The sequence below is a fragment of the Pan troglodytes genome, chromosome 10 (assembly GCF_028858775.2).
Source record: "Pan troglodytes isolate AG18354 chromosome 10, NHGRI_mPanTro3-v2.0_pri, whole genome shotgun sequence".
Classification (NCBI taxonomy): Eukaryota; Metazoa; Chordata; class Mammalia; order Primates; family Hominidae; genus Pan; species Pan troglodytes.
The window spans coordinates 118296347-118309569 of record NC_072408.2 but is presented as its reverse complement, the minus strand read 5'-3'; the positions used below and the strand labels follow the sequence as shown (position 1 = coordinate 118309569).

Genomic DNA, 13223 nt, shown 5'->3' with positions numbered 1-13223 from the left:
TCACCCATGCTGGAGTGTAGTGGCGCGATCTCGGCTTACTGCAACCTCTGCCTCCCCAGTTCAAGTGATTCTTCTGCCTCAGCCTCCTGAGTAGCTGGGATTACAGGCGTGTACCACCACTCCTGGCTAATTTTTTTTTGTATTTTTAGTAGAGAGGGGGTTTCACCATGTTGGTCAAGCTGATCTCGAACTCCTGACCTCAGATGATCCACCCACCTTGGCCTCCTAAAGTGCTGGAATTACAGGCATGAGCCACCGTGCCCGGCCTCTAGTGTTATCTTATTGTGATCAGAGAAGATAGTTGATATGATTTTAACTTTTTTGAATTTTTATTTATTTGTTTGTTTGTTTGTTTGTAACAGAGTCTCACTCTGTTACCCAGGCGGGAGTACATGTCATGATCTTGGCTCACCTGCAACCTCCGCCTTCCTGGCTCAAGCAATCCTCCCACCTTAGCCTTCCAAGTAGCTGGGACTACAGGCACATGCCGTCACATATGGCTGATATTTTTGGATTTTTTTTTTTTTTTTTGTAGAGATGGGGCTTTGCGATGTGTCCCAGGGTTGTTTCGAACTCCTGAGCTAAAGCAATCCACCTATTTCGGCCTCCCAAGGTGCTGGGATTACAGACATGAGCCACTGTGCCACGTCAAATCTTTAGACTTGTTTTGTGGCTTAACATAGGGTCTATCTTTGAGAGCGATCCATATGTTGAGGAGAAGAATGTGTATTCTATAGCTGTTGGACACAATGTTCTGTAAATATGTATTGGGCCTATTTGGTCTATAGAGCAAATTAGGTCTAATGTTTCTTTGTTGATTTTCTGTCTGAATGATCTGTCCATTGCTGAGAGTGGGTGTTGAAGTTTCCGACTGTTACTGAGGTCTGTTTCTCTTTTTTGCTCTAATAATGTTTGCTTTATATATCTGGATGCTCCAGTATTGGTTGCATATATATTTATACTTGTTATAACCTCTTGCCGAATTGATCCCTTTATCATTATACAATAATCTTCTTTGTCTGTTTTTATAGACTTTGTCTCAAAATCTATTTTATCTAAGCATAGCTACTCCTGTTCTTTTCTGGTTTCCATTTGCATGGAATATCGTTTTCCAGCTCTTCAATTTTAGTCTATGTGTGATTTTATAGGTAAAGTGTGTTTCTTGTAGGCAATGGATCTTTGGTTTTTTTTTTTTTTTTGAGACAGAGTTTTGCTATTGTTGCCCAGGCTGGAGGGCAATGGCGCTATCTCAGCTCACTGCAACCTCCGCCTCCTGAGTTCAAGCGATTCTCCTGCCTCAGCCTCCCAAGTAGCTGGGATTACAGGCGCCTGCCACCAAGCCCAGCTAAATTTTTTGTATTTTCAGTAGAGATGGGGTTTCAGTATGTTCGTCAGGCTGTTCTTGAACTCCTAACGTCAGGTGATCTGCCTGCCTCGGCCTCCCAAAGTCCTGGGATTACAGGCGTGAGCCACCGCACCCAGCCTTTTTTTTAAATCCATTTAGCCACTCTATATCTTTTGATTGGAGAGTTTAGTCGATTTACATTCAGTATTGTTACTGATTAGTGAGGACTTAACTACTACCATTTTGTTACTTATTATCTGGTTGTTTTGTAGTCCTACTCCCTCCCTTCCCCCTTCTTTTTTACTTCCTCTTTGCTCCTTTTTTCCCTCCCTCCCTTCCTTGTTTTGAAAGTGATTTTCTCTGGTGGTGTGTTTTAATTTCCTGCTTTATATTTTTTGTGTATCTGTTGTAGGTGTTTTTGATTTAAGATCACCATGACAGCTGGGTGCAGTGGTTCACACCTGTAATCCCAGCACTTTGGGAGGCCGAGGTGGGTGGATCAAGAGGTCAGGAGATTGAGACCAGCCTGGCTAACATGGTGAAACCCCATCTCTACTAAAAATACAAAACTTAGCCAGGCGTGGAGGCGCGTGCCTGTAATCTCAGATACTCAGGAGGCTGAGGCAGGAGAATTGCTTGAACCCAGGAGGCAGAGGTTGCAGTGAGTCAAGATTGTGCCACTGCACCCCAGCCTGGGCGACAGAGCGAGACTCCGTCTCAAAAAAAAAAAAAAAAAAAAAAAAAAGATCACATAAGGGTTGCAAATAACATTTTATAACCCATTATTTTAAACCAATGACAACTTGAAACTTTGATTGCAAAAACAAGCAAGCAAAGAGAAAACTAATAAAAACTCTACACTTCATCTGCCTGCTTTTTAACTTTTGTTGTTTTTATTTATATCTTTATTATACTATGTCTTAAAAAACTGTAGTTATAAGCCAGGTGCAGTGGTTCACGTGTGTAATCCCAGCACTTTGGGAGGCTGAGGTGGGCGGATCACCTAAGGTCAGGAGTTCGAGACCAGCCTAGCCAATATGGCAAAACCCCCTCTCTACTAAAAATAGAAAAATTAGCCGGACATGGTGGCGGGTGCCTGTAATCCCAGCTACTCGGAGGCTGAGGCAGGAGAATCACTTGAACCCAGGAGGCCCAGGTTGCAGTGAGCCGAGAGTGCGCCACTGCACTCCAGTCTGGGCAACAGAGTAAGACTGTCTCAAAAAACAATACAAAACAAAACAAAACCCTGGCCTAGTGGCTCACGCCTAATCCCAGCACTTTGGAAGGCAAAGGTGGGGCGAATCACAAGGTTCGGAGTTCGAGACCAGCCTGACCAACGTGGTGAAACCCTGTCTCTACTAAAAATACAAAAATTAGCCAGGCGTGGTGGCACGCACCTGTAATCCTAGCTACTCAGGAGGCTGAGGCAGGAGAATCGCTTGAACCCGGGAGGCGGAGGTTGCAGTTAGCCGAGATCGCGCCACTGCCGTCCAGCCTGGGCAGCAGAGCAAGACTCCGTCTCACAAAAAAAAAAACTGTAGTTCTCATTTTTGAAAGGTTCATCTTTTATTCTTCCTGCTCAAAATATGAGTAGTAGTTTATACACCACAATTACAGTGTTACAATATTCTGTATTTTTCTGTGTACTTGTTACCAGTGAGTTTTTGCACCTTCAGGTGATTTATTATTGTTTGTTAACATCCTTTTCTTGCAGATTGAAGAACTTTTTTTTTTTTTTTTTTTTTTTTTTTTGAGACAGAGTCATGCTCTGTTACCAGCCTGGAGTGCAGTGGTGCCATCTTGGCTCACTACAACCTCCAACTCCCAGGTTCAAGCGATTCTCCTGCCTCAGCCTCCCAAGTAGCTGGGATTACAAGCATGTGCCACCACGCCCAGCTACTTTTTGTATTTTTAGTAAAGACGGGGTTTTGCCATATTTGCCAGGCTGGTCTTGAGCTCCTGACCTCAGGGTGATCCGCCCGCCTTGGCATCCTAAAGTGCTAGGATTATAAGCGTGAGTCATCATGCCCAACTTGGTTGTTTATTTTCAAATAGCCTGAATTCAAGCTCACTAATGTTTTCTGCTGCTTGATACATTTCTGCTATTGAGAGACTGATGCATTTTTCAGTTTGTCAATTGAATTTTTCCACTTTGGGATTTCTGCTTGATTCTTTTTACTAATAATTATTGCAGTCTCTTTTTTAAATTTATAGGATTCTGAATTTGTTCTTTGTATTATCTTGGATTTCGTTGAACTTTCTCAAGCATTCAGCTTGAATTCTGTCTGAAAGTTCACATATCTCTTATCACTTGGGAATTGGTCACTGGTGTCCTTTATTTTTAGTTCATTTGGTGAGGTCATGTTTTCTCGGATGGCCTTGATGCTTGTGGATGTTCATCAGTGTCTGGGCATTGAAGAGTTGGGTATTCTGTTCTTTGTAGTCTGGTTTTGTTTGTACGCATTCTTTTTTTTTTTTTTTTCTGTTTTTGAGACAGAGTCTCGCTCTGTCGCCCAGGCTGGAGTGCAGTGGCACAGTCTTTGCTCACCACAACCTCCGTCTCCCGGATTCAAGCGATTCTCCTGCCTCAGCCTCCTGAGTAGGTGCGTGCCACCACGCCTGCGCCTGGCTAATTTTTGTATTTTTAGTAAAGATGGTGTTTCACCATGTTGGTCAGGCTGGTCTCGAACTCCTAACCTCGTGATCTGTCCTCCTTGGCCTCTCAGAGTGTTGGGATTACAGGCATTAGCCACTGCATCCGGCCCCCATTCTTCTTGAGAAGGTTTTTCAAGTATTCAAAGGGAATTAAGTGTTGTCATCTAAGTCTTCGCTCACTGCAGCCATACATGCATTAGAGGGCACCCCAAGACTAGTAATGCTGTGACTCTGTAGAGGTATCACCTTGGTAGTCTTGGGGAAGATCTGGGAGAATTCCCTGTATTACCAGGCAGTCTCTTGTCCTCTTACATTTCTCCAAACAAATGGAGTCTCTCTTTGTGCTGAGCTGCTTGGAGTTTGGGGAAGGGTGACACAAGCACTGCCATGGCCACCATCACTGGAACTGTACTTGGTCTCACCCAAGGCCTGTGGCAGCTATTTTCTGGCCACCACTGATGTTAATTTAAGGCCCAAGGGTGCTTTAGTCAGTAGGTGAAGAATCCTGCAAGAACTGGGTCTTTACTTTCAGTGCAGCAGGTTCCCTTCTGGCCCAGGGTGTGTCTAGAAATGCTGCCCAGGAGCTAGGGCCTGGGATCGGGAGCTTTAGGAATCTGCTTTATTGTACTGGGGCTGAGCTGGCACCCACTTGCAAGATAAAGTCCTTTTTACTCTTCTCTCACCTCAAGCAGGTGGGTCTCCCCATGGACACCACAGCTGAGAATGTGCGGGGTCATATCTGAAGCTGGCACAATACGACATGGCACCTTGTTTTTTATTCAAGGCACAAGGCCTCTTTAGTCAGCTGGTGGTGAATCCTACTAGGACTAGGTATTTCCCTTCAAGGCAATGGGTCCCCTTCTGGTCCAGAATATGTCTAGAAATGTCATCTGGGAGCTATGGCCTAGAATTGAGGCTTCAGAACTATGCTTGGTGCTTTATTTTACTGTGGCTGAACTAGTATCCACATTGTAAGACAAAGTCCTCCCTACTCTTCCCTCTCCTCCCAGAGCTGTGAGCTGTGGTACCTGGAGTTGGGGGAAGGCTGGCACAAGCACTCCCTTGGCCACCCTAGCTGGTGTCTCAGTGGGTCACATGTACCCCAAGTCCACTGACTATGAGCCCAGCACAGTACCATGACTTGTCCAGGAATTGCAGTCCTTCTGGTCTAGACTGCCTTTCAAGTTTATTTAGGACCCCAGAGGACTTTACCCATGGTGGTGGGGCTTACCAAAATTAAGATTCTTTTGTTTTTTTTTTTTGGCAGAGTTTCGCTCTTATTGCCCAGGCTGGAGTATAGTGACGCAATCTCAGCTCACCACAACCTCCGCCTCCCGGGTTCAAATAATTCTACCTCAGCCTCCTGAGTAGCTGGGATTACAGGCATGCGCTACCACCTCTGGCTAATTTTTTTGTTTTTTAGTAGAGATGAGGTTTCTCCATGTTGGTCAGGCTGGTCTTGAACTCCCGACCTCAGGTTATCCATCTGCCTCGGCCTCCCAAAGTGCTGGGATTACAGACCATAGTGCCCAGCCCGAAATTCAGATTCTAATCACTGGGATGGACAATTCCCCTCTGACTAGGGCTGGTCTAAATACTCCCTCTGTGGGTGCTGGCTGAATTCTGTCCTATGCTGCTTTCCACTGTGACAGGGCAGCACTGAGTTTCAATGCAAAATCCCACAGTCATTTCTCTCTCTCTCCCCCAAGCACACAGATTCTTTCTCCACCCCACACTGCATTGTGGGGGAATGTCAGGGGTGTTGGAGGGGCAGTTCAAGACTATCTTCCTTATCTTTTTTGGTGTCTTTTTCCTTGATAGGATGTCAAAACTGGGTACTGTGATCGCTTACCTAATTTTTGGTTCTTATGAAGGTGCTTTCTTGTGTGGATAGTTGTTCAATTTGGTGCTCCTTGTTGGGGATGATCACTGGAAGGTTCTGTTTGGCCACCATGCTCTGTCTCTTCTCCCCTGCCATCTCCTTTTTTTACTTAGGGGTTTAGAATGTCTAACTGACCAATATGTACAGTCAGGTCTCATTCTGAATTCACCTACTTAATGACCTTCCAAGCTGACTAGGCCCAGCGCTTAGTCCAGCCTCCATGATGGTCCCTCCACATCCTAATTAGCCTCCCTCCAGTTCATTTCACACAAAGCTGCTGTGTTCACCTTTCTGAACTATAAATCTGCCCAGTACTCTACCCTACTTAAAATTCCTTATAGACTGCCCATTTGCCCTGAGAATTAAAAGCCAAAGTCCTAAACGTAGCTTTTAAAACTTTTTTTTTTTTTTTTTAATTTTTAGATGGAGTCTCGCTCTGTCACCCAGGCTGGAGTGCAGTGGTGTGATCTTGGCTCACTGCAACCTCCGCCTCCTGGGTTCAAGCAATTCTCATATGTCAGCCTCCCAAGTAGCTGGGATTTACACGTGTGCCATCACGCCTGGCTAATTTTTTTTTTAATCTTTAGTAGAGACGGAGTTTCACCATGTTGGCCAGGCTGGTCTTAAACTCCTGACCTCAAGTGATCCACCCGCCTTGGCTTCCCAAAGTGCTAGGATGATAGGTGTTAGCCACTGCACGCAGCCCTGAACATAGCTTTTAAGTTCCTTTATTGTCATATTCCTTTTGACGAGTCTATCATTTTCTGACTCACTTGTACATGTGTGTCTCACCCTTGGTCCAGCCATTGGTGCTTTTCTTTACTTCTTTATTTTTGTTATTTTATTTTATTATTATTTTTTAAATGAGACAGGGTATCACTATGTTGCCCAGGCTGGTCTTGAACTCCTGAGCTCAAGCAGTCTGCCTGTCTCAGCCTCCCAAAGGGCTGGAATTACAGTGATGAGCCACTGTGCCCAGCTCATTGGTGCTATCTTTTTTTTTTTTTTGAGATGGAGTCTCGCTCTGTCACCCAGGCTGGAGTGCAGTGGCGTGATCTTGGCTCACTGCAGCTCCACTTCCCAGGTTCACACCATTCTCCTACCTCAGCCTCCCGAGTAGCAGGGACTATAGGCGCCTGCCACCATGCCTGGCTAATTTTTGTATTTTTAGTAGAGATGGGGTTTCAGCGTGTGAGCCAAGATGGTCTCGATCTCCTGACCTCGTGATCCGCCTGCCTTGGCCTCCCAAAGTGCTGGGATTACAGGCGTGAGCCACCGTGCCCGGCCCCCATTGGTGCTATTGTTTTATGTGATAGAGCCAGCTTCTCCCTTTTCTTTGGATTTTTAAACATACTCTTCCTTTTACTTAGACTATTCTCCATCCCAACACCTTTCCTAAACTTCTTTCACACCTTAGACTAGCTGACACTTTCACTGAGAAACCTTTCTTTTTTATAGGTTGCTTTTTCTGTAGACTCTCTTAGCATTTACTCATTTTATTGTGAAGTGTCTGATCTTATTTAGATGACAAGTATAAGAGGATAGAAACTATTTCATATTTTTCTCACCCAGCAGGCACAATTTCTGACATGTGGTAAGCACTCAGTAAATATTGAACTTTAGAGGCTAGGACATTTGAGTGCTTTGGTGACTATGGTTGTGCTATATAGGTACTCTGTTATTGTTAGTTTATAGTAAAAGCATTACTCTTAAAGTATGAAAAAAGCCTTATTCAAAACATTTCATGCGTATAGTTAATATTACGTAGCTTGTGCTCATGGCAAAAATGTTATTTAAGATATTTAAGTATAATTGTTTCCTTTATTTAGTTACAGCCAAGTTCTACTTCTGAATCTATGGATCAACTACTAAACAAAAATAGAGAGGGAGAAAAATCAAGAGATTTGATCAAAGACAAAATTGAACCAAGTGCTAAGGATTCTTTCATTGAAAATAGCAGCAGCAACTGTACCAGTGGCAGCAGCAAGCCGAATAGCCCCAGCATTTCCCCTTCAATACTTAGTAACACGGAGCACAAGAGGGGACCTGAGGTCACTTCCCAAGGGGTTCAGACTTCCAGCCCAGCATGTAAACAAGAGAAAGATGATAAGGAAGAGAAGAAAGACGCAGCTGAGTGAGTAAACCTGGAACTTAGACCATCCTGTTACTCAATTAACTTTTTTTTTTTTTTTTTTAAGGCATTTAGGTCCTTCCAACTGTGAAGAATCCATCTGGACTTTTAGACTACTTTATACATTGCCCTTAGTTTACAAACAGCTAGTCCAAACAAATGACATCTTAAGTAAATGAGGTTATTGCACCCTGTGCTACTCTTCTGTTCTTCCCCTTTTTTGTACCCCAGGGCTAGAAAAACAAGGCATAAATTAAGAAAAGTTTTTCTGTAAATGAACAGGAGTTGAAAAATTATCAATTCAGGGGACCTACCTTTACTGGATTCCACTCATTAGTCACCCTCACTGTGCTGCTAGGTTGAAAAACTGCCACTGTCAAGGAGAGAAGCATGCGGTGCTTCTACTTGGAATTCAAAATATTTTTCATCAGAAACTGTTTTAGTTAATGTTTAGATTTGTTAAGATAGACTTAATTCTGCACATTCAGTATATTAATTAAATGGACTTTTAGGGGCTAACCTCAGAACTTAACTACCATTGACTTAGGTGTTTGGGTACCAAACAATCCAGTTAAAGCTGAAGTTTTGGAATGCAGCTTATTGATGAATTGGGGACTGCTTATTCTTGATTTGAGGCAATTTTTTTTTACAGCCATGACTTTTTCCAGGTATGTCATGTAAAATATCTTCTCACATAAGAATTACTGCATGCTAGAATATTGGTATGTTGACTGGTAGCTCATACCTATAATCCCAGCACTCTGGGAGGCCCAAGCAGGTAGATTACTTGAGGTTAGGAGTTGAAGACCAGCCTGGCCAACATGTGAAACCCTGTCTGTACTAAAAATACAAAAATTAGCCAGGCATGGTGGTAGGTGCCTGTAATCCCAGCTACTCGGGAGGCTGAGGCAGGAGAATTGCTTGAACCCAGAAGGTGGAGGCTGCAGTGAGCTGAGATCATGCCACTGCACTCCAGCCTGGGTGACAGAGCGAGACTCTGTCTCAAAAATAAATAAATAAATAAATAAATAAAAGGATACTGTTATGTTAAGAATTGCTTTTAAGGATATTTCATAAGTAGCTACTGTCTTTTCAGCTCAAGTGTTTGTTGATTGGCCAGGCGTGGTAGCTCATACCTGTAATCCCAGCACTTTGGGAGGCTGAGTCAGGCAGATCACTTAAGGTCAGCCTGGCCAAAATGGTGAAACCCCATCTTTACTAAAAATAAAAATTAAAAAAAATTAGCTGGGCGTGGTGGCAGTCTCCTGTAATCCCAGCTAATCAGGAGGCTGAGGCAAGAGAATGGCTTAAACTCGGGAGGCAGAGGTTGCAGTGAGCCAAGATTGCACTGCTGCACTCCAACCTGAGCAACAGAGTGGGACTCTGTGAAGGAAAAAAAAAAAGTATTTTTTGATTGCCTTTGAGAGGGGCGGTTGTATATTACTCAGATTTTTTAAAAATTGTTCTTTTATGGCTGTATTCTTTAAGGGATTAAGGAATGGGCAATATAAGTGTATATGTTTCAATAAAAATGATTAGTGATCTAGTGAGAACAGTTTAAATCTATATTTAGCAATTTTTTTTAAATTGTCAGGTATGGAAGATTTTAGAGCAACGTAAAGTCCATGTAGATTTCACTGGCCTTTATATTTTTTTTAGGCAAGTTAGGAAATCAACATTGAATCCCAATGCAAAGGAGTTCAACCCACGTTCCTTCTCTCAGGTAGGTTTATTACTTTCTTTGAGGTTATCTAGTCCCAAAAAAAGAAAAATTATTAGTAATAGTCCTTCTTCCATAACTGCCATCTGAATTTTGTTTTAGTGTGCTGAACCAACCTTCTTTCTTTTTTTTACATGGCCATTAATGAATACTTTTTAAACATTAAAAAAAGGTCTTTGTTTTGTCATCAATTAGATGTGATCTTGGGCAAATCTTTGAATTTCTCTGACCCAGAATTTGACGATGGTTGGCTAGCTAGGCTGTCAGGTTTATAGATACGTCCTCTGCACCTGAGGGTTTTGCATCACTGTATTCAACCAACCATGGATCAAAAACATAGTTAGGATAATCTATACTGAACACATGCAGACGTTTCCTTGTCATTATTCCAAAACAATACAGTAAAGCATTTACCTTGTTTTAGGTATTATAAATAATCTAGAGATGATGTAAAGTATATAGGAGGATATGCATAGGTTGTATGCGAATACTACATGATTTTATGTAAGGGACTTGAGCATTCCAAGACTTTGGTATCTTCACAGGGTACTGTAACCAATCCCCCACAGATACTAAGAGATGACTGTACTATTGTTATTATTCGACTGAGATCATAAGAAGATATATTTATTTTTAATTTTTAAAAACACTTCCATCAGTTTCTTAAAAATAGCTGCCACTGTTTTTAATATTTTTTAATTGACAAAGTTTTAAGTTCCTACTGAAACATTTTTTCTTTTATTGAAATGTGAAAATTTATGTGCTGTGTTTTTGTTTTCAATAAAAGGGACATAGTTAAAGCAAGTAAAATTAGAAAGACTGGGAAAATCCATCTTTAAATTGCAATAATAGTTCATCTGTTACCTTGAGATAATTGAATTTATTGTTGTTTTTGTAGCCAAAGCCTTCTACTACCCCAACTTCACCTCGGCCTCAAGCACAACCTAGCCCATCTATGGTGGGTCATCAACAGCCAACTCCAGTTTATACTCAGCCTGTTTGTTTTGCACCAAATATGATGTATCCAGTCCCAGTGAGCCCAGGCGTGCAAGTAAGTCATAGAATTTGATGTTCACTTAGCCTCCCCAATTGTTTGTATCTGACACCAAGCACTCTTTAGGTTTTCAGTGACTTGAGGGTGTGATGGTTATGCATATGCATTTGAAACAGACAGGCATGCAGAGATTCAGTGTGTTGTTAAGTATAAGGACCTAAATCTGAGAATGTTTTCTGTGAAAAAGATGGTTTAGATTTACTGTAGTTTGGGGTTTGTTCCTTTTAGCTGTGGGTATGATCTAATTTTTTAATGACTAATGGAGAATCAGGAAACCTTCTCATGCCTAGCTCTCTAGCAATATAAAACTAAGAGTGACAGAATATCTTGTTATTATCATAGGTGCCTAATGTTAATTTTTTTTTTAATTCTCTCAAGCCTTTATACCCAATACCTATGACGCCCATGCCAGTGAATCAAGCCAAGACATATAGAGCAGGTAAAGGTGAGAATAATCCTGCCTGTGTTTGCTTGTAGTTTGCATGCTGCATGAATTGAGTAACTAAGTTTATAATGAATAAATAGTTGTAGTTTAGCTCTGACTTTTTGATGAGGCTATGCATTGGCTTTTGATGAACAACATTACATAGATATTCACATGGATTTTATGAAGAAAAACAGGGGAGGAAAAATGCCCATCAGTTGTGATTATATAGCATCCTCTTCAAAAAGAGTAATTGGAGGCCTGGTGTGATGGCTCACACCTGTAATTTTAGCACTTTGGGAGGCCAAGGCAGGAGGATTGCTTGAGCTCAGGAGCCCAAGATCAGCCTGGACAACAGAGACTTTGTCTCTACTAAAATTCAAAAAAATTAGCTGGGCATGGTGGCATATGCCTGTAGCCCCAGCTGTTTGGGGGACTGAGGCGAGAGGATCACTTGAGCCCAGGAAGTAGAGGCTGCAGTGAGCTGTGATTATGCCACTGCCCTCCAGCCTGGGCGACAGAGTGAGACCCCGTCTCAAACATAAATACTGGCTGGGCACGGTGGCTTATGCCTGTAATCCCAGCACTTTGGGAGGCCGAGGTGGGTGGATCACCTGAGGTCAGGAGTTTGAGACCAGCCTGGCCAACATGGCGAAACCCCATCTCTACTAAAATACAAAAATTAGCCGGACATGGTGGCACCTGCCGCCTGTAATCCCAGCTACTAGGTGGGGCTGAGGCAGGAGAATTGCTTGAACCCGGGAGGCAGGGGTTGCAGTGAGCCAAGATCGTGCCACTGCACTTCAGCCTGGGCAACAGAGTGAGACTCCATCTCAAAACAAACAAACAAAAAACAAACAAAAAAAAACCCCAGACTAATTGGCTGGACACAGTGGCTCCATGCCTGATATCCCAGCTGGAGGATGACTTGAACCCATGAGTTCGAGAGCAGCGTGGGCAATATAGTGAGACCCTATCTCAAAAAAAAAAAAAAAAAAGTTAATTCCAAAGCTTTTTAATCTGAAATCTGATTTAAATCTGAACTTAAATTTGAAGAAGAGGGTTTGCTAGATTAATTTACTAGATTGCTAACCTTGCTTTATATATACCTACAGTTATTTCCCCAAAGCCAGAATTTCTTTTGAAGCAGAGGGGCAACTAACTTCAACCAATGTTAAGATCCTATTAGAAGGATGTTTCGGCTAGGCTTGGTGGCTCACGTGTAATTCCAGCACTTTGAGAGGCTGAGGTGGGCAGATCACATGACCGGGAGTTTTAAGACCAGCCTGGGCAACATGGCAAAAACCTATCTCTACAAAAAAAAAATAGAAATCTTAGCCAGCCGTCATGGTGTGCTCCTGTAGTCCTAGCTACTTGGGAGACTGAGGTGGGAGGATCAATTGAAACCAGAAGGTCCAGGCTGCAGGGAACTGTGACTGCACCACTGGGCTCCAGCTTGGGTGAAAGAGCGAAACCCTGCCTCAAAAAGAAAAATAAGATGGATGTTTCTGCATTAAAATTAGGGAGTTGTCGTATAATGTAGTTGCATAAACTAGTATTCTGTGCTTGTGTGGTTAAAGAGCCTTCGTAGAAAAAATCCCACATTTTTCTTAAAAGGTAATCTTTTGGCCAGGCATGGTGGCTCACATCTGTAAGCCCAACACTCTGGGAAGCCGAGGTGGGCAGATCACTTGAGGTCAGGAGTACAAAACCATCCTGGCCAACATGGTGAAAACCCGTCTCTACTAAAAATACAAAGATCAGCTGGGCGTGGTGGTGTGTGCCTGGGTGACAGAGCGAGACTCTGTCCAAAAAAAAAAAGAGTTCTTTTAATGTTGGAAAATGCTAAAGGGTTTTTTTTTTTGCCAACCAGTTAATTTAGAGTGATTAACTGCTATCAGTTGAGAAACTATAGAAAGTAGAATAATTTATACAGAAAAGACATTTCTCAGTGCCCAATAATTGCCTTTCTGACATAAAGCTTTCATTTTTCCTGAATTAATAAGATTTCC

The 13223-nt window shown here is 42.5% G+C and overlaps 1 protein-coding gene across 50 annotated transcripts in view; it reads left to right on the top strand.

Annotated features, from left to right (window-relative positions):
* The window catches only part of ATXN2 (ataxin 2), a 146707-nt gene that overhangs the window by 102495 nt on the left and 30989 nt on the right, over positions 1-13223 (top strand). For 29 of the 50 annotated variants that reach the window (XM_054663570.1, XM_054663562.1, XM_016924239.3 and 26 more), the window contains 4 exons: positions 7712-8016; positions 9673-9736; positions 10632-10784; positions 11166-11232. In XM_054663570.1, coding sequence (XP_054519545.1) covers positions 7712-8016; positions 9673-9736; positions 10632-10784; positions 11166-11232 — 589 coding nt within the window. The remainder of the gene's footprint in view (positions 1-7711; positions 8017-9672; positions 9737-10631; positions 10785-11165; positions 11233-13223) is intronic. The other 21 variants (XM_054663571.1, XM_054663565.1, XM_016924240.3 and 18 more) reach the window with 1 other exon arrangement.